At 48.1% G+C, this 20,918-nt stretch overlaps 1 protein-coding gene across 1 annotated transcript in view; it reads left to right on the forward strand.

The window, feature by feature from the left end:
• The first annotated feature begins 349 nt into the window (after nt 1-349).
• The window catches only part of Slc13a4 (solute carrier family 13 member 4), a 37,669-nt gene continuing 17,100 nt past the window's right edge, over nt 350-20,918 (forward strand). The window contains exons 1-5 of the mRNA XM_035452002.1: nt 350-448; nt 5,221-5,349; nt 17,656-17,792; nt 19,819-19,994; nt 20,373-20,427. Of these exons, the coding sequence (XP_035307893.1) occupies nt 350-448; nt 5,221-5,349; nt 17,656-17,792; nt 19,819-19,994; nt 20,373-20,427 (596 nt within the window). The remainder of the gene's footprint in view (nt 449-5,220; nt 5,350-17,655; nt 17,793-19,818; nt 19,995-20,372; nt 20,428-20,918) is intronic.

The raw sequence follows: 20,918 nt of genomic DNA on the forward strand, positions 1-20,918 counted from the left end.
CAGCCGCAAGCACACTGCTTGTGAGGGCTTTTGCTGACACCTAGAATGAAGCCACCCTCTTGTTAACCAGGGAGCGAGAACCCACCGCCCCCGGCATATAAACCCTTCTCCAGCTCCTTTTCCATGGCCATAACACTATGCTGCTCCATCCCACCTAAGGCAGAAGGCAAGGAGCCCAGCCTTCCGTGGAAACTGGGTACAGCCACCCTGCTTTGCTGCTCCAAAGACCAAAGAGGTCTGACTTGTGGAAGCCAAGGAAGTTGTGAGGAGTCTTCCTGGACTGAGAGCGGAGCATAGCGTGGAGGAGCAGAGGAGAAACCATCGAGAACTCAACCCAGACAGGTCCACCATGGGCTTGCTGCAGGGCCTTCTCCAAGCAAGAAAGCTGCTATTGGTTATCTGTGTACCGCTGCTGCTGCTGCCGCTGCCCACCATATACCCAACCAGTGTAAGTAGCAGCCTGCCTCCCCCCGCCAGGGCATCAGAGGGAGTCGGGGAGCCAAGGAGGGGGGTCTGGAGGGAGTGGAGTGTTTTGGGGGCACCCCAAAATGACTTCACTGTGACTTGGATGAAGTTGTCCCACTTTTCTAGAAGAGACCAAAGTACTTTCTTCCTTAAAACTATCGTTTCCATCCCCCTGTCTCAAGAAAGGTCCCCCAGATCTGCCCTCCACAGAGTGGGCGACCACAGCTGAAATGACTGCTGGAAAAGGGGAGGAGCTGTGGTTAACCCCATAGAAAGAACAAGCTGGGGAGCCCCTACTTCTCAACCTGTGGCTATCATTATGTAATAGTAATTAGAGATACAAAAAGCCCTTCACTATCAATCCAGAAAGGGTGGGGCTGGGAAGGAGTCTGTCCAGAGATCATGGTGGCCTCGGACAATCAGAATGTGAAAATAGCCATCCTCAACCTTCTATGCAAACGATTATTGAAGGTGAAAGCATAGGTTAGCCTGTTACTTTGGTCCTCAGACTATCTGAATCTTCTAAATTTTCTGCTCAAAAAACAAAAAACAAAAAAAAAACAGACCTAAAGCAACAAGAAAACAGAAATGCAAGCTCCAGAACTCTAGACCATGACCTGATTTTAAAGCAGGGGTTCGAGAACTAAGGAGCTGAAACTTCATTCCCATTCAGGCGGCCTCTTGTACCTTCATGGTCTTCCTTGGCTTCTTTCCCACTCTCTCCTCAGATGTCTGGGGGGGGGGTTGAGGGGGAGAGAAGAAATAGGCCCACCCAGGGCTGGCACTGTCCTTAAGACTTTAGGAAAAAACTAAGCTAAGACAGGTTGACTACAGGAATATCCCCCACACTGTTTCCTGGGGGACTGGGTAACCAAGATTAAATTTAAAAAGTTAAACAGAAGGGATTATCATAGTCTTGTTAAACACAAGATGACTTAAATCTTTAGCAAAATAAACACTTCAGCATGCCAAGGAGGCACTGACTAACTCTGGTCTGAGATTAACAGACAGTAATTGCCAATGACATTTTTTTTTCTGGGCTATATAACGATTAATTTTCTGCTTTGTCTAAATAGACCTGATTGTTTTGAGTTTTCTTCTGATGGTATTTTTTCTCCGAATGTCAGGTCAGTTTAAGGAAATTCCAAGGAGAGACACATTGCACTCTTCTACTGAGCAGCATTAGGAAAGCCCGCCTGCCTACCCCCTCACCTCCACACTGTCAGCCTTCATCTTTGGGGACCTTAACTAGTGTCCACAGGAGGCACAAACTAGGTGCACAGTGCCTGTTATGTCTCTCGGCTACCTTCCATCCCTTCATCCAACTCTGAGTTCTGATAGTAAAATCCTTAGAATTCCTAGAGAGAAATGCTTGCTCCAGGCTACCCTTGAGAGAGGCGGCTGAGTATCTGGGTAGGAGCCCTCAGCTTGCAGTCTGCTGATTCTTCTAAATGATGAGCCACAGCCACATCTTAGGAGGTGTTGAAATGACTTCTCCTCTCTCCTTGCCCAGTCCTTTAAAGTCTAGGCTCTATGATGTACAGAAGAAGAGGGTAGGGGTGGGGATGTGGCTAGGTGGCACTTGCTTAGCATACAAAAGGCCCTAGACTTGCTCTCCAGCAGTGAGAGAATCACCAAAGAGGACATTTATCTGAACACTTCAGTGTCCCTACTGGAATTTGCACCCCAATCTTCCAAAAGAGATGTATCAAAGTGCTCCTCGGTCAGGCACAGCAGAGGAACAGACTTCAAGCCCCATCTAGTAAGGTTTGAGTGAGGTATGACTGAGGAGGGTTGGAGGGTGAACTTCCTAGGAACCTAAGTGAAGGTAGGAAACTGTCTTCACAGGGGAAAGCCACTTTGAACACTTCCCCTTTTTACTGTGTGTTTGATTCTATCCTGTTTTTGACACGGTGCCTTGCCAGGTAGCCCAGGCTAGCCTCAAATTCACAATCTTCCTCCCATGCCTGGCTTCCATTCTAATTCTAGGAAGGGAGAAAAAGAAATAAGCACTGCCTATTAAAGGTATTCCTGACCTGAATGCTTGTATGGGGCCTGGGGGCTCCAGAGCACTCTCTCTCTCTCTCTCTCTCTCTCTCTCTCTCTCTCTCTCATACACACACACAGAGAGAGAGAGAGAGAGAGAGAGAGAGAGAGAGAGAGAGAAGAAGAGAGAGGGAGAGAGAGAGAGTAAGATAAGAGACCTGTTAGCCAACATAGATTTATCCATGTGCCAGAGTCTGGTCAGATGCGGGGGACTCTATGATGTCCCAGGGGATCTACTCCACAGTCACCTGAAAGGTGAAGAGGGATGGGAAACGGAAGAAGAAAGTTGGTGTGGATTCCATGGGCAAACTAAGTGAGGAACAGACAAAAGATCCTCTAAAGATGTCTTTCATCCTTCTACTCTAAAGGAAGCTAGACAAAAATGACAGCGGGTTACTCTCTTCTCAATACTGCAGGAGACAGGCAATCATTAACGTTTCCTTATGCTATTTACAACCGAAAAGGGCAGCCCTGCCTACCTAACTCTTCCCGACTCCAAGCAAATAGTGCCTAGCAGAAAGAAAATCAGTCTGTTGCACTATCTATCTATCTATCTATCTATCTATCTATCTATCTATCTATCTCTATCTGTGTGTGTGTCTCTCTCTCTCTATCTCTATCTGTGTGTGTGTCTATCTCTCTCTCTCTCTGTGTCTGTCTCCTTTTCTCACTTAAATTGGGGCCCTGTAAAGTAACCAGGACAAAGGTCTCCTAGTGAGGCACAAACAACATTCTGCCCCTTTATCCTAACCTGGAATTAAAACCTTTCCTCTTGTCTTTTTGCCACGCCCCCCCAACCCAGCCAGGAAGCCATTTCTCTAAACTGCATCCTTTCCCCAAATCACTTCCATTATATTATCAGCCTTTCCAAAAGGTTTATCTCTTATCTGATCCTTTGTCCTTAGAGGGAATTTCATTGGGACCTGCAGTCAACAGTGGACTCACTTCCCGTCTCCTAACCCAGCCTGCCATAATCCATGACCATGTGGAGGGTGCAAGGTCCCTTCCAGCAAAGCCAATCACTGGTCCAGGAACATAGCAAGATTTGTCAGGTTCCTTGTTGGGCAAGCAGATTGGGCCAGGTCATACCTGCTCTATGTGAACACTGAGAGAGAGACAGCTAGCTTGGGTTCTCTGTGTAATTGACTGCCCTCTGTGCGCAGCTTGGAATGTTGCAATTATTAAGATCTTGGACAGTAACCTCCCCGGGACCACTTCTTGGCACCATTCACACAATCAACATTGCTGGAAGCCAAGGCTAAGCAGGGTGGGATTTTTACAAAGTTGTATTTATTTACCCTCTGCACACTTTGGTTGCACAGTGTGATTTTTGGTGAGTTGAGAAAAATACCTGTAAATTTCCAGATGTCCCACCCTGCCATCTCCTGCAGATGGATAATATTCTATCCGCTCTGTAGAAGGAGGTTTCTGTGGTATCAGGCCGTGGATGTGGCCTCCAAAGACAATGAACAGCTTTTGGGATTGTTATTACCGGGAAGATACTACTGATGGCTAAGTGGGAAGAGGCAGGTGATGCTACCAAGCACAGTGCACTATATGGGAAGACCCAGGGGCAAAGAATGATCCCATCCCAAGGGTCATTACAGCCAAGCTGAGAAATGATGAGTCTGTTCGCCCCCCTCCAAAATGAGGCTCTCAGTCTGGGGTCAAAACCAGACCCCCACACACACACACTTGGGAAGAGCTCCCCACTCACTGAAGGGGAAAATAGCCAACAGTTCTTGCCTACCAATTCGTTGGATTACCATCTAAGCCAGATGTGGTGGCAAGCCTAAGTCCCAGCTGCTCCAGAGGCTGACTAAGGAAAACCACTTGAACCCATGAGCCTGAAACCAGCCTGGAAACATAGCTAGACCCCTGTCCCCCACAAACAAAAACAAAACAAAACTAATGAATCAAATTGCTTGAACAAATATTTTGAAGCAAGGAGATTTAACTTTACTTATTTTTAAGACAGTAAAACCTGCTTATATTCCAAGGGAAATTATAAGTGTAACAACAGTATGTAAATCCAATGAGGCTAGAGACAGGGGTGGATTCAGGCCTTTCTGGTCTCCCTAGAAGAGTCCTGAGAGAGGAGCTCTCCCTAGAGGCTATGGAAGCCACCTTATGGGTTCTTTTTAACTCTCACTTCTTCCCAAACCACTCCTTTCAGTGGGTACAGACCAGATGCCCCAAATCTTCATACATTGTAGACCTGGGTTGAAGTGTAGGATGGCTGGCCACAAAGCCCGCATGTAAACCAATCGTACGCACACTGATCTGTCTTCCACTACCCCCAAGAGCCTCCAGTAGCTTAACAAGTTGACCCAATATGCAGCAATTAAAGCTTTGAATTCTACCTTTATACTCTGAGCACTTGGCCCAAATGCTGTGCTCAAAATCAATCATCACCCTCTATGGCTTTAAGACTCATCAGAGCTGGGACTCTGTCAAAGACCAGGGCCCACATGGATGCACGTATCAACCACACACACAGCATAGGTCCTTCCAGTGAGCAGCCATACCTTCACCCACAAAGGATGGCTGCCACAGTCATTAGCCAGTATCAGCTTAGCACCTCCCAGGACTGTACCCTGGCATCCTCGTGGAATCTAAGTGTCTATTGTCTTGACCCGGGGTCTCATTTGGCGTCTTCCATGGCAACGACTGTCCCACTAACTAAGTACCTCTTTCTTCCCCTTCCAGGAGGCTGCGTGTGCCTACGTGTTGCTTGTGACTGCCGTGTACTGGGTGTCGGAGGCGGTGCCTCTTGGAGCTGCAGCCCTTGTGCCTGCCTTCCTCTACCCGTTCTTCGGAGTTCTCCGATCCAGTGAGGTTAGACCACTTATGACCCAACCCTGTGCTCAGATCTGCTAGACCAGTGAAGGGGGTCTTCAGATGACAGGAGAGAGGCACTTGATGGGAGGGGCTGTCCTTACTCACAGGAAGAACTCCTGAGCACTAGGCTTTACATCTGCTGATCCAGACACTGAATTCTTCCCCTTCAGCTCCTTCAAAGTGCTCAAAACTTGAGGCTTTGAAGTCTTCCCTGATCAAACATAGCCAATTGTTCCTTACATTCCAAGTTTTTTTTTTGGTTTGGGTTTTTTGTTTGTATTTAAGACAAGGATCTCATTATATAGCTCTGGCTGGCTTGGAGCTCATTCCATAGAACAGTCTGATCTTGATCTCATAGAGCTCCATCTGCTTCTGGCTCCTAAGCACTGAAATTAAAGGCATGTGCCACCATGGCTTTTAGGAACTGTATGATTTGTGCCTATTGGAGATAGTGGTTGATCTTTTTCAGTGTCTTGTATGTCCTTCAGACTGCAGTTACATAGACAGGAAGCAGGACCCCATCTGCTGGGCTCTTACTGCTTAGCTCACACGAAGGAGGGATTCAGTTGTTGACAAGCTGTGTGCTGCCTTCTTTCTTCTTCCATTTCTGATCCTTCCTCCCCAACTCCAGATCACAGCATATTCTCTTTGCCTGCAGCTAGCAAGCTCTGTTCACTTTACAGTATTTGGCAAAGCTCAAATTGAAACTGCTGGTAACAACCCCAGGTTGTGACCAAATTTCAGGGCAAAGCCTACTTTTAAAAAAATAAGAATAGGGGGTGGGGAGGAGGGATGGAGGGGAGGGAAGGGAGAGGGAGAAGGGACTTACATGTGAAACAAGCTTGTTCCCTAACTTGAACTAATAAAAAAAATTAAGAATAACCTGCAGGAAAACCGGGCGTTGGTGGCACACGCCTTTAATCCCAGCACTCGGGAGGCAGAGGCAGGTGGATCTCTGTGAGTTCAAGACCAGCCTGGTCTACAAGAGCTAGTTCCAGGACAGTCTCCAAAGCCACAGAGAAACCCTGTCTCAAAAAACAAAAAAAAAAAAAAAAAAAAAAAAGAATAACCTGCAGGATGAGAGCCAGATGAATAGTGTTTCTCAACCTATGGGTCACTGCCCCTTTGGTGGTTGAATGGTCTTTCAGAGGCTTCGGGTATCAGATATTTACATTGTGATTCATAACAGTAGCAAAATCACACTTCCGAAGTATCAATGAAAATAATTTTGTGGTTGGTGGTCACCACAACATGAGGAACTTTATTAAAGGGTGGCAGCATTAGGAAGGTTGAGAATCACTGGTCTAGGTTACCTGATGAGGAAACTGAAAAGAAGAGTTGGGCAAGGCAGACGCACTGGAGGAAGCCGGGAAGAGGCAATTGGGTCTGCTGAAGAAAAAGGCTCTACATTAGAAGTCTGAGTTCGTTCTTTAATAGAGAACTCTCAAGAGTTCTAGGAACAGGGTGTCGGTGTCAATGACTCCAATCCACACAGTAGGAAAGAGGCTTAGAGAGTAAAACTGACCCCAGTCATACAGTAGAAATTGGCAGACTGTACCTGTTAGATTTCAGAGCCTGAACGCTTGTTCACTCTACCATATGAAGGAAATTCCTAAAATATATGGGCCTTCACAGTGTTAGCAGTTGCTAGGAATTGTGGGTATCCCTGTCTCTGTGCTGTGAGGAAGAATGAAGCTGGCCTATGGGCTGCCTTAACCTTGAACAAGAGAACATTCTTGAAAGTTCCCTTGATGGTTGTCTGTGGTCACCAGTGAACAGCTCTTTCTATGGGATGAACTTGACTGACCAATTTTTGTTAGTTTGCCTTAGATTTCTTTTACATTTTTCAGTGAGTAGTCAGCCTAAGGATAGAATCCCCAAACAGTGAGCAAGTTTTTGTCCCTACAGATATGTGTGTAACATGAATATAAGAAAAGGGCACATACAAAACCCAGTCAGTGAGGCAGTTGCTCCATCTCCTTCTCCACCCCCACCCTTCTTCTGAGGGTGAAAAGAGGGATGTGATGGGTTTCCAGGCACATCTAAAAGAGCAAGCGACCTCAAAGACAACTTTTCTCAGGAAAAGTGTGCAAACTTCTTCCTGCTCGTTTCTCCTTAAAATTGTGGAACAAAAACTTCATTAGGGAGTGGGGTTGGGGGTGACTGAAGGGTTAGCAGGAATCCTCCAGGTGAGCCCAACAGCCCAATAGACTATAGAGATGTTGCTAGGCAACAGCTATGCAAGTCCCACCCCTTTTTATAGCCAGGAAGGTCAACCTAATAGGGAGACTGTTTAGAGGCAAAGGTTTGGGAAAGGGTCTTTTAACTTGAAAGGAATGGCCTTCATGCATGATTAGGTATTGCTGTTTCTGGGTGGGTGGAATTAAAAAGATGCATTTTATCATCTGAGGCAAAAATCTTAAAACATCTGTGTTTTTAGGTGGTTTTGACAGGTAGTTATATTTAGCAGTTGGGCTACAATGAGCAGCTTAGTCCAAATATAGTCTGTTCAGCTGACCTTAGCTCGGATTCAAGGAAAATGCCAGCAGGGTAAAGGACATGGGTGATAGCTCCTTGTGGGCCATAAGAAGCACCCATTGCACCCTCTCTAACTACACCCTTATACCATCATCATGGCTCCCCAGGAAAAGCTAGGCAGTTCTCCCACAGAGCCTCCTAGTCATCCATCCATTCTGTTCCTAATCCAGCTCCTGTTCTTCCATCCCCTTGCCAAGACTTGGGGAGCCCTCTCCATTTTGGAAGATTCTTTGAAATTTCTTTACTTTTCAAATCCTACTACTCAATTATGCTCTGGCGAGAGGTTTCTGAAGACCTCACCTAAGAGTAGTTCCCTTCCCTCTGAGCCAACTTGATGTTTTCACCTTTTAAGAGGTGCATGCCAAAGGTAACTCTTCCGCAGACACGTGTTCTTTAGGACTTGCGACTGTCTTGTGGCCCAGGTGTGTCCCAGTGCTCTCAGGTTGTGGTTCCTGATTCCTGTGCTTTGGGGAGCTAAAGAATACAACCTCCAAGTGAAGGAACACATGTGAACAGGGTTGGTGTGGCCCTGGGACTGTGGCTTTTGTCCCTCATGTCACTCACTGACTTCTAGATCTCCCATTCAGGGTGGTACAGTACCCAGAGGTGACAAAAGTAAGTACGTCACTCTGCCCACTGGAGTCTTATTTCTGGCTCCTGAGTTCCCACCACCTGAGGCTATTTATAGTCGTCAGCGCTCTGCAGAAAAGAGGAGCAATCCAACAGGGAGTGGGGCAGCGTTGCTGTAGGTACAGACGTGGAAAGAGAGGGCTTTGTTATAAGAAGCTGCCTCAGCCATGCTGAGGAGACATTCCATGACCTGCTGCTGCCTCAGTAATCCCAGAGCACAGGGTATGAGCTCTGTGAGTCCAATGGTCAGAGACCCAGCAGAGCTGACGGCATAAATCCCAGCCAAAGAGCAGAAACTAAGATGAAAGGTCCCAGCTCAAGCAGCAGAGCTGGGGAAAGGGGCCTTCTTCCCCGTCTCTTTACTTCATGCCAGGCTCCATGAACACCATCTCCAGGCACTGCGTTATTTAATCTTCTATAAGGAGACATCGTTTTCTATCTTTGTTTCATAGAGGGGCAAACTGAAGTTCAGAAAGGTTAAGTCACTTACCCAAGGTTGCACAGCTAGTAAACAATAGAACCAGAACTTGGGTCCAGGGGTGTGTGATTCTTAAACTCTTGACCCCTGGGTCATCTGTACCAAAGGCTTCAGCTGAGTTAATAAATGATGGGCACAACACAGCAGGCGGCACAGGGAGCTCTTCCAGAGGTGAGTTGGCCAGAACATCAAAGATCTGGAACCGGAGAGGCCTGGGGAATGAAGAAATGATTTAGGGATACATCATTTCTGGCTTCTGAGCCTCGTATGGCAGGCTCAGTCCAAACTAAATAGTCAAAGAGCTAGAAGGAGCTCCTACCATGAGTTCCATGTATACGGGGAAAACTCTGGAACAGGTGCCTGTGTGTGGTCCTCATATTCTCATTCCAAAAGGTTTGAGCCAAACAATCACATCAGGGACACCAGACTAGAGATGGACTTCCGGGCCTTGGCACTATGGTCTCCTTGACTTTGGGACTCCACCGCTCATTTTTTGAATAGGTCTTCGTACATAGCCTAAGTTGAATCACCACCCAAGCATTCTCCCCCATACCTGCCTACATTGTTCCCAGGAGCACCCAGCAACTTCCCTCTGCTGTTGTGCAGAACTCAGCTCTGGATTTTGGGTTGGTGTTTATATTTCATTGTATTTGTTTGGGCTCCACTGTGATTGTTACTGACATTATGTCTGTCTTAAAAGTCTTCTCATCCCTTGCTGCTATGTTGCTTGTGATTCTGATAGCCTGGGCACAAGAGCAGTGTCACCCCAGTTAGCTCAGATTCACTGTGCTTAGGAGGACTGGCACACCGTGAGCACCAAAGGACCAGGATGGAGGTCAGGGGTGGCGTGAGATGCATGGTGGCACCATGGGAGGAGCTTGGGTCACTTCCCTGGGAAGCCCAGGCACAGTAATTTCTTCTGATGGTATTTACGTGTTCTGTCTATACACAACCCCCTCCCTCTCCATCCTCTGCCCTCCCACTGCAAGCCACCAGGTCAGCCTCACTCACATTCAAGCTCCTGCCAGGGCAAGAGAGATTGGAGGCACCCCCCCACCCCCACCCCCACCCACCCACGTACTGGGATAGCAGCCATGTCTTGCTGGAGTCTGATGTCGTGAATCTGCTTCCCTGCTGGCTCCCAGTCGTTCTGACCCTCTGGATGCCTGCCTGCCTGCCTGCTGTACAAACGCTGGATTTCTCTGTTTGTTCAACCCTGAAGCCATTCCCCAGCCCATTCTCAAGGTCAGAGAGGGCTGACCCTCGTCCTGCACGCAGGCCTTTGGGGATGTGGGCAGCACATGAGGTGAGCTATCTGCCCTAAGCTCAGCCACCCATCAACCTCAGCTGCAGTTCATATCAGATCTGATATAGGAAGCTGTAGGCCCCGTAGCCTTTGAGGTTAAGTTCTCGTTTCTGTGGGAGGAACAACGTCCCCTGAGCCATTACCAGACCAGTCTTCATGCCTGACCTCAAGCCCAGCCCCTGCCTCAGCCTCCCCATTCTACACTTCACACAGTCCCAAGTCAGAAACTGGAGTTGTGGTGAATAAGGTCAAGATCTCCAGCTGTATGGGAACTAGGCCAGGTTTGGGGTCTCCCTGGATGTCCATCTAGGACTCCTTGCTAAGGTCGAGTGTTAAAATAATTTTTAAATTTTTTGTTATTTATATTTATTTATGTGTGTATGTGTGTATGTATGTGTGCATGTATGTATACATGTATGTATGTATGCCTGGGTGAGTTTGTGTGCTCTGGCACACAACTTGAGGCTAGAAAAACTCAGAGCCTCTGGAGCTGGAATTACAGGCAGTTGTGAGCCACCTGATGTGGGTGCTGGGAACCGAACCCAGGTCCTCTGGGAAAGCTGTAAATACTCTTTACCATTGAGCCATCTCTCCAGCCCCCCCCCAAATAATATTTTTATCAGCAACAATGCCTTTTCTCTCCTCTCCTTTTTCCTTTCTGTGGCCCTTCATTTATTTGTTGAGGAGTAGAAGTCTTACTGTATAGCTCAGGCTGGAGTCAAGCTTTCAATCCCCCTGCCTCAGCATTACAGATGTGTGCCACCAGACCTGACTCAATGCTTTTCTTGAAAACCAATCCTCAGATGTACAAAACAGGGAAAGGGCGAGGCCTGCTCAAATAGGGATGGGAGCCTGGGGCACCAGCTACTTGGACTTCCCTGGTCCCTTCCTTCCTGGCTACCCCTGGAATTGGCTGAAGCAGTGGATGTATTTGGAAACCAGTGTTCCCAGGAATGAAGATCGCTGAAGAGAAGGGGCTGGAATCCCTGCAGGGCATTCTCTGCCTGAAGAGAATGGCAAAGAGAGAAGTAGATATGGATGGCCTTTGTGTCCTCCACAGACATTAGCCAGAGTGGAGCACTGTCCCTGGCTTTAACGGGACTCAGTGTTAAGGGAGAGCTAATTCAGACATGCAGTTCTGGGTCTAAAGTTGCAGATGTGTCCAGCCTGTGGCCCCCAGACTGCATGCACCCTAAAGTAACTATGAATGCAGTCCAATGTAAAACGTCAACTGGAGATGAGGAGATGGCCTAGTGAGTTAGAGGGCTTTTTGTGAAGTTGAGAGGACCTGAGTTCAAATCTCTAGCACCCATGAGAACACCAGGTATGGCTATGGGTGTCAGGTGTTGCCCCTAGTCCCATGGGCTGGAGAAAGGTGGATCCTGTCTCAATGGCTGGCCAACCTAGCCAAAACACCAAGCTTTAGGCTCAATGAGTATTTTGCCCACATTGTAAAAACCTGACAAAACAGAAATATCTACCCCCATGGGCACTGTGAGACCCTTGTGCTGTTCTGAGTGTGACATGCCTATCACAGCACCAGCTTACAGGCAAGAGAACAGGGAGTCGGTCGTCTATCTGTCTGCCTCCCATGAGGATGACCCCAAAGAGGTTCAAGCCCACATCCTCTGTGAGGAAGACAGCAAGATGAAGTTGATATCTGGATTTCTATTCTCAAACTTCTTGGAACAGAGCTACAATTTCCTTCTTCCCATTTTAAAAAAAAAGAGTTTAAAAAACTGAAAGTAATACTTCATAGTCCACTACACACACACACACACACACACACACACACACACACACACACACTTATACATTATACATGGGGGCTGTGTTCCAAGTCTCCCTGTGGTTGCCTAGAAACAAGGAGCATTAAACACTAGATGCATTACGTTGCTTGGTGCCCTGCAGTTTTGCCACTAAGGACCAGAGTTCGAATGTCCTTCTGGAGCTTAAGCTCACTGCCACCTTTGCATCTCTCCCCTCCTTGCTTTAGGGTCATCTTTAAATGCAATGAGTCATTTGCACACAGGTGCCACAATACAACAGTGATTCCAGTGACTAACACAGGTGATGGATGACTAGCGGGAGCATAGCATATACAGAGTAGAAACGTTGGGTCTGGGGATAACTCATGTCCCAAAGAGGAGGCAGGAGATTTCACACTGCTACTGGGAAGAGTACAAGTTCAAATTTAGGGACTTGTTTATTTCTGGAATTTTCCACTTAATATTTTCCAACCACTGTTAGCCTCGGGTCACTAAAACCACAGAAAAGTAAAACTGCAGATAAAGTGGAGGTGGGTGTGTCCAGGGTATGTTTGTGGCCAGTAAAGGTAAAGTTTAAAGCTCTCTGTTAGCTAAAGTCACCTGCAATTCCCTAACAAAGGACTAGTTAGTTAACAGGCATCCTATGGCTTTTGTCCCCCAAACCAAGGCCAAGCCAGTAGCTCTTTCAAAGTCCTCCAGTCCTTGGAGGGATTTCTGTCTCTTGTGTCTGCCCTGTCCCTCCTGTATCTTCTCATCCCTTCCACTTGCTTGTCTTGGCCGACCTACTCCTCATTCTGCAGCCCCTGGCATTGATTGCTTTTCCTTTTTTGATAAGTACTTCCTGCTGAGCACTTCTTAGGGCCCAGCTGTTCCATCTCACTCAGGGCTGCCAAGGCTATGACTATTACTTAGTGAGCTATGTGGCTCTGCTGTTGCCACTTCACAGGCTGGAGTGACCAATATGGGGTTCGTTAGCTTGCCCTAGAGCCTCCAGCTCGTGGGTGGGATGGGTGGGTGTTAGGTAGGGTGAACAGCCACTGGCTGATCTCCAAAGCCCAGGCTCCTCACCATCTCCCTCTGTGATGACATCTTTTCAAGGAGAACCCATCTCTTCTAAAATGCAATCTCCCAACGCTCCAAGGTCAAGGACATGGTGCCTGAGGAAAGCCACAGAGCATTAAGGCCGAGAAGGCAATAGCTGCCCACACCCATCACAAACCCATGTGCTGTCTTCCTGGGAAGAGCGCTCTGTTAGGACCTAGCGCTTCCTATAGATAACTCTAACAGGTTCTGCTAGCAGGTCTTCCAAGCCAACAAGTATTAGAACTTGGGAAAGGGCAGCTAAGGACACTTCATGGCCTGAGAACAAGATAGAAAAAGTATAAGATGTGGACATGGAAAGGGAGACTCAGCTCTGGCAGCAGCTAGTGAGGCATACATGGCCCTGTGTGGGCACTGCTGGCCTGCGAGTAGGACGCAGGAGGGCTATCCATGATGGAAAGAGGCTGAGACAAAGTGGGAGCCCTAATAAAGTCAGGAAGCAGGTAGCACACTTGATAACTCGGTTAAGATAATCCTTAGGAATCTGGAGACTCGGGGATTCCCTGGGAGGGCTCTACAGAAGCGGGCCTTATGGTGGAAAAAAAGTCAATGGACTGGAAAAGTCACAGAAGCTGCCACTGAGCAGGGCTTTCACTTACCTATGTGACGAAGCAGCCAGCCCTGTCGCTTAGCTCTGGGCATGAGTCTGTTCAGTGTGCTGATGGCCCCAGACCGGGTCAGGCTTTGATGAAAGTTCCTAGGAGCAGAACTGACCCAGTCTGGGGCCAGTGTTAGGACTGTGACTGTGGATGAAGGTTAGAAATGGATGCCGGCCTGTGCTTCCCAGAAACTGAAAGGTCTGCTCCCAGCTGGTTTCTGGTTGGTTGGTCCACCTCATACACCATGTTTTTATGTTGTTTTTGTTTGTTTGTTTGTTTGTTTGTTTGTTTTGTCTGTGGCTTTGGAGGCTGTCCTGGAACTAGCTCTTGTAGAGTAGGCTTAATGTGGTAATTACCAATACGGAGTCAGGTAAAAATATAAGGGAATTTACTAGGGAAAGGCCTTACTTACAGAGCAACCTAGCCAGCCGGCAGGGTAGAAGTAAGTACAGCAAGCCGAAGATGAAATGGAAGAAGGGAAGGCCACATGAGCACCCCTCATTCTTTAAACCTTCCCTACCGTCACCCTGACCACGCCCTCTCAGGCGTGGTCAGGCATACCTGTAGCCAGCCCCTAGCAGGCATGGTTAAGGTGTCCCCTACACAGGCTGGTCTCGAACTCACAGAGATCTGCCTGCCTCTGCCTCCCGAGTGCTGGGATTATGGGCATGTGCTACCACTGCCCGGCCTCATACATCATGTTACCTAGTAGGTTTTAGCATCAGCTATGCTTGGATGCCCCACCTTTGCCCTTGCACTGTGACTTCACACAGGTTCCTCAGCCTTTCTGAGTCCACTCGTCTTAAAGTTAGACACGACCAGTATACATCCAACAGGACTTCTGTGGGGCTCAGAGAACACAAGTGCAAACTGCAAAGCACCTGGAGTGTAGAAGGTGCTCCAGTCTTCTTGATGTTCTTCCTCTCACCCTTGGGTGGGACCCAGAGAAAGAAGTCCCACCTCTGTGAAGCACTGAGCCTTCTGAAAGACATCACAGACAAACTGGTGTTAAGGGATGACACATGCCAAAGAAATAGAGAACATGCTGTTGTTACCAGCTCCTAAAAGAAGAATTACAGTTTCATTAACTTTTCAGTATCGGGAGGCAGGGGTCATAGGGTAGCAGAGGGACCATTGGCCACAATTTCCATGTCTCATATCTGCTGTGTGGTGGCCTCTCCATAGACAAAGGAAAATACAAGCCTGTCCCCAAGCTAACCTGCCAGGAGCAATCATTGCTGTATGCTGTAAAAAAGATTGCCAGCATTTTTTTTTCTCCTTGAGGGTCTTTTCTCCCTCTTTAATAAGATTTTGGATATCAGGGTAATGGTTATACATTCTGAGGACCTCATTTATGAAATTCCAATAAGAGCAGGCAGAAGCAGGGACCATTTCTGGCCCCCAAAAATGCTGTCAATCTTTTGCAAGAGGTCCCATACAGCAATGATCGCTCCTGGCACTATCCCACAGAAGCCTAGGAAGGAAACTAGAGAGGTCCTAGCCCCAACAGCAGAGCCTGCCAGCATCCCAGCCATGCTCCTCCTGGGGGATAGCGTCTTGCCCAGAAAAGTTTCAAACCACTCATAGTAGGAGACCGTCTATGGCCTCTGGGAGCATTAGTGACCAGGGCTCTGCCTCCTTGGAAGTGGTCACAGACGTGAACCACACTGTGAAAAACACTCATGAAATTTCCATGGGACAAAAAAAAAAAAAAAAAAAAAAAAAAAGAATGAAAAGAAATAGAGCAGGTGCCTTTGTTGTGGCTATGAAGGGCTATTTGAACAAAGTTTAAACCTGAATGATCAAGAGTCTATCATGAAAGCCATCCATGCCCTTCCCCAGCTCTTCCTCACTTCAGTCTTATTAAGTCCCACCCATCTAGCCTCGGACGCCATGTCTTTCACCTATGCTAACCCTCTGGCATTAATCACCATATTCCCACTGAGTCACTGGTTTTAGACATGATTAAATGACACCTCCCATTATGGCAGGTAAGGCCTGTGTTCTCTTCAGTCCCCACTGTGCCTCCTTCATTCTCCAGTAAGTAACTAACTATATTGGAGGGGTGGTGTCTACAGGTATGTATGCACCACAGCACATATGTGGAGGCCGGGGGACAATTTTAAGAAACTAGTCCTTGCCTTCCACCTTGTTTGAGGCAGAGTCTCTCTTGTTTCTGGGACAGTCTAGCTGATCTGAGAGCTTCCACATGACTGTCCTGTCTCCATCTCTCATCTCCCCATAGGTGTACTGGGATTACAGGTCCCTGCTTTTTTACGTGTACTCTCAGGGAAGCCAAGCTCATATCATCAGGCTGGCTGGCACATACTTTTACCAACCAAGCTATCTCTCTCTAGCGCCTCCCCCCAACTTCTTTTAATCCAATAACCAAAAGGAAACTCTTAGTGTGGTTATGGCAATATTATTGACTGCCAGTCCCACATATTTTACTATATTTAAATGTCCTTTGCTGCTCAATTATTTTTTCCTGCAGTTAAAAATGCTCTTTAAAAGTTCAACTCCTCCCTTTCTGCCATGGTTCTTCCAACCGTGTGACTGTCATCTACTTTTTCATGTTATTCCACTGTTGGCAATCCAAAATTTTTAATAATGTCTGAAGAGACAGATGTAAAAAGTAACCAAAGCACAGTACATACCTCAAGCCACCACCCCAGCCTTGCCCTGAGCTCTCTACAATGTACAGAATTAACTAAAGCCACAATCCCAGCCTTGCCCCAAGCACCCTACAGTGTACGGAATTAATAGCGTCCACAGGGAACGATCAAAGGCTAGAACCACAGGAAGGTGTTCTGGAGGGCACCTGGCCTGAACTTGGCTTTGAAGTCTGTTCTGAAGGTACAGCCAGAGCTGAAGACAGAGTGTTCCCAGTGAGAACACAGCAGAACACAGGTGATGAGAAAGGGGAACGCTGGGGGAGGGGAGACTCAACAAGGATGGGGGCATGTACAGGAGAGACAAGGGGGGTGAAAAGGGAAAGTTAACCAAAGTGAAGGATGAAAAATTAATTATAGTCTATAATTTTATTCTTTATTAATATGTCAGTTTTTCTTCATTTGAGTGAAACATGAGAAAAGGAAGGCAAACCGTAATAATACCTTCAAGAATTCTCTCCCACTGAGCGTGACAACTTTGACTATAATCCCAACACAGGTCTATGCTACCACATCCTGTTTTAATAATTTTTTAAGATCAAAATAAAATATATATGTATATATTTTAGTTTTTTAAAACTCACAGTCATAAAAATAAATTTATTAAAGAAAAACTTGCATTCATATCGAATTCAAGTTTAGCGCTTTCTACAGAGACTATTGGTGACATGAAGCTATCGGAGGGGTGGCATGAAATGGCCTTTGTGAAGAGCTTAATGTGGCAGATGTCCAAGGCCAACTGGAGCTTAGGAGTTACTGTTTCTTTTTTTAAATATTTATGTGTTTATTTATTTATTACGTGTACAGTGTCCTGCCTGAATGTTGCTTGCAGGCCAGAGGAGGGCACCAGATGTCATTACAGATGGTTGTGAGCCACCATGTGGTTGCTGGGAATTGAACTCAGGACCTTTGGAAGAACAAGCAGTGCTCTGAACCACTGAGCCATCTCTCCAGCCTCAGGAGTTACTGTTTCTAAATCACCAACTATTTTAACTAATGGTGGAGGTTAGTGGTAGAGTGTTTGCCCAGCATGGGGAAGGCCCTGGGTTTGATCCCAGGACTGAAGGAAGCTAAGGGAAGGAAATAACCAGCTATCTGAAAAAGGCTCGCCTCCCTGTTTCTCCTCTGCCAGCCTCTGGCTCTCAGAACACACGGTACTGGCCATGGCCCTTTTCCCAGCTGGTGGCTAACCTTCCCACCCTCCCCACAGGTGGCGGCCGAGTACTTCAAGAACACCACGCTGCTGCTGGTGGGTGTCATCTGCGTGGCGGCGGCTGTAGAGAAATGGAATTTACACAAGCGCATCGCCCTGCGCATGGTCTTGATGGCCGGAGCCAAGCCGGGCATGTGAGTCCCATGTGGGGTACGGGGGCAGTGGCCTGAGTCACAGCAGGCTGCGGACTTGAGTTCCCCTGCTGGTGGGGAGAGGACTCTCACCTCCCGCATCCACGAAAGAGGTCCCATAACCCTGGAGCAGAGATTTGAACAGCCGCCCTGATACAACTATCTCCTAAATCTAAGGCATTACCCCCACAGCCTGGACTGGAGGGACGGCAGGTTTGCAACCTGCCTTGTTAGAGCCTTGTTAGAGCACAAAACGGCCAAGAGAAATAGTCTCCCAATTTTTGCCCTGTAGGTTAGGGTGCGCCCTGGACAAAGGATTGGGCGGCTCTTCCGACGTCCTTTGAGAAAATGTGGGCATCTCTTCCCATCCACCCGAGTTGCTGGGGGAGGGGGGGGGTTCAGACCACTGATCCAGCAGGTGAGCCGTGTCTGACCGTGTCCTCACAGGCTGTCTCTTTCTCCTTCCACTCTGCCATCAAGAAGCCAACGAAGGAGAGATGCTCACCCTCAAAGAATATGTGGGGGCATCGAGGTGGACCGTTTTTGTGGGCGCTCGGCTCCCACTGCTCTGGATCTCCCGTGTTCTTTGTCTTTCCCTTCTCCACTCGTACTTCATAACTTTTCACTACGTCTTATGCAAGCTGCCTCACCAGTTGGAGGGGCAAACTGTAAATAATGGAGCCTTAGTTTTCAGCATTAGTCTTTTACACTAATATGTCGGGACTATACAGCATGTTCCTGTCTCCCAGGTAGCTAAGGGGAGTGGCTAACTACAGCTTAATCCTTGTAGGCCCAGCAACCGTCTGCCCACTCAGCTTCCCAGGCACACAGGGGCATTTCTTCCAGCAAGTTGGGACCTTGTGGCTCCTTTGTTTTAGTTTTGTTTTGTTGCTTTTGTGTATGAGTAGGGGTGTGTGTGTGTGTGTGTGTGTGTGTATGTGTGTGTGTGTGTGTGTGTAAGGAGGGAGGGAAGCAGGCCCAAGTCCTCGCCCTAGGCAAGCACTCTAGCCCCAAGCCATATCTCCAGCCCCTGCAGAGCTCTTGAGAGCTCGGTGCTATCAACAAGAATCTTCACCCGTTTGTGTTTCCCTTCTTCTGTGTTTACCACACTACCCAAGCAAGTTTGCACCGGCGTGGCATGCTCCCAGTGGGTGTGCAAAGCATTCAAACTGTGCTGCTGCCAGCTCAAACAAAACACCGGCAGGACTCTGCCCTACTTGGGCACAATCCACATATGTGCTGTCCCCAGATTGTGCAAAGTCACCTAAAATATAAAGAAAATCATCTTTGTTTCGGCTTATCTAATGACAACAAGCACCGGGTCTGTGAGGCACAGCTTGCACTGTGCTTCAAGGTCAAAGGGAAATAACTTGAAGGTTACTTTTGTTCTGTGTTCCTCCAAGCTTGACTCGTTTAGTGACCAGCTGGACACACACACACACACACACACACACACACACACACACACACACACGCACGCACGCACGCACGCACGCACGCACGCACGCACGCACACACACACACACACGCACGCACACACACACGCGCACACACACAGAGTGACAGGCACCGCTTCTGTGGCTTTGTGGCCATCCTTGCAGCCAGCTGATGCTGAGACAAGCAGTAGGGAGAACTGAGTGCCAGACACTCATCTGTTTGCTCCCAAATCACTATGTTGACTTGCACAGAGCAAGGGGTGCCGTTGTGCCCCAGACTTGCTGGCTGCAGGCAGGGGGAGAAGAACCCCCTTGTCCCTAAGAGACACATTACAGAGCTCCACCCAATGCCCACAGAGCAAGAAGAGTGAGTTCGTACCCTTCCCACCAAAGGTATCCTTTCCTTCTCAAAGGGCTTTTTCCTGGCCAAGGGTACTAGCCATGCAATCCGAATCCTTCGCTGGACCAGAGCTGAAATCCAGGTTACTCTGCACCAACTCTGTGGGGAGTTGGAAGCTGACTGCACCCTGTGCGGAGCGAAGGGCGTGATTCGCAGTAGGCTAACGCTCTTCCCGCCTGTCCCCGCCTCCCAGGCTCCTGCTCTGCTTCATGTGCTGTACCGCCATGCTGTCCATGTGGCTCTCCAACACCTCCACCACCGCCATGGTGACGCCCATCGTGGAGGCCGTGCTGCAGGAGCTCATCAACGCCACCGAGGAGGAACAGCTGGGGGCAGGCAACTCCAGCTCTGAGGAGGCAGAGCTCATGGGTACAGCTCACGAGAGCTCATCTCCCCTCTGCTTCTCCACCCTCCTCTCTGGGTTCCCTGCCAGTCTCCATGGAGACACTGTCCACTGGTGCCCATCCCCTCATCTTCACACCCCTTCCCCCATAACCCGAGTACCCTTTACCCACGCGCACTCTTCCTTCCTACTTTGCTTCCAGGCACCCACCCCCTTCTCTTTGTCCCCGGTGCTCAAGCATTATTGCAAAACTCTGGGGTCTGTCCGCATCTGCAGCCCCACCGTACCTTCAGACCAGAGAGAAGGGGAGGAGGTCACCTGTGCCCCTGCTCTGACCCCTGGACTTCCCTGTAGCGTCCACTCTAGCCTCGGTTTTCACTTCCTGTGTTTCTTTACCACTGTAGGTCTTGACGTAAACAAAAGGCAAACTTCTGTGGAACTCATCTTTGTCAATGAAGAGTGAGTATGACTGCTCTCCTCTCAGACAGAGCCTCTTGGGTCCATTGGAGGTGCCAGGAAAGATAGGAGCAAATGCATCTCCTTTAGATATGGTGTCCCAAGCTCACCGTCTTGTCTCCATCCACGGGATCTACTTCTCAAGATCTTGATGGAGCTTCTCTTGATCCCAGAACACTTGGAGATGAAAAGGAGTAAAAATAATGTTAAATCTGAGTAAATGTGGGAGCTGCCCTATGGCTGGCTACCAAGCACCATTTCACCTGCACTGATGCTCTTGGAATACCAGGTGACAGTTAGCAGCAGGCTGTGTGATGCTCTAGAAAGGCAAAGCTTGGAAAGGAGAGACATGTTTTGGGCATTCTATATGTTGTGGAGTCTACAAACAGCTGATTTCCTTGCAGAGTCTCTACCAATGTAGTCTTTCAGGGTGCTCCATGGTAAATGCTACGCATTTAGAAGTTGTATTTGCAATGGGTCTTTGTAATTTCTGC

This window comes from Cricetulus griseus, assembly GCF_003668045.3.
Source record: "Cricetulus griseus strain 17A/GY chromosome 1 unlocalized genomic scaffold, alternate assembly CriGri-PICRH-1.0 chr1_0, whole genome shotgun sequence".
Lineage (NCBI taxonomy): Eukaryota > Metazoa > Chordata > Mammalia > Rodentia > Cricetidae > Cricetulus > Cricetulus griseus.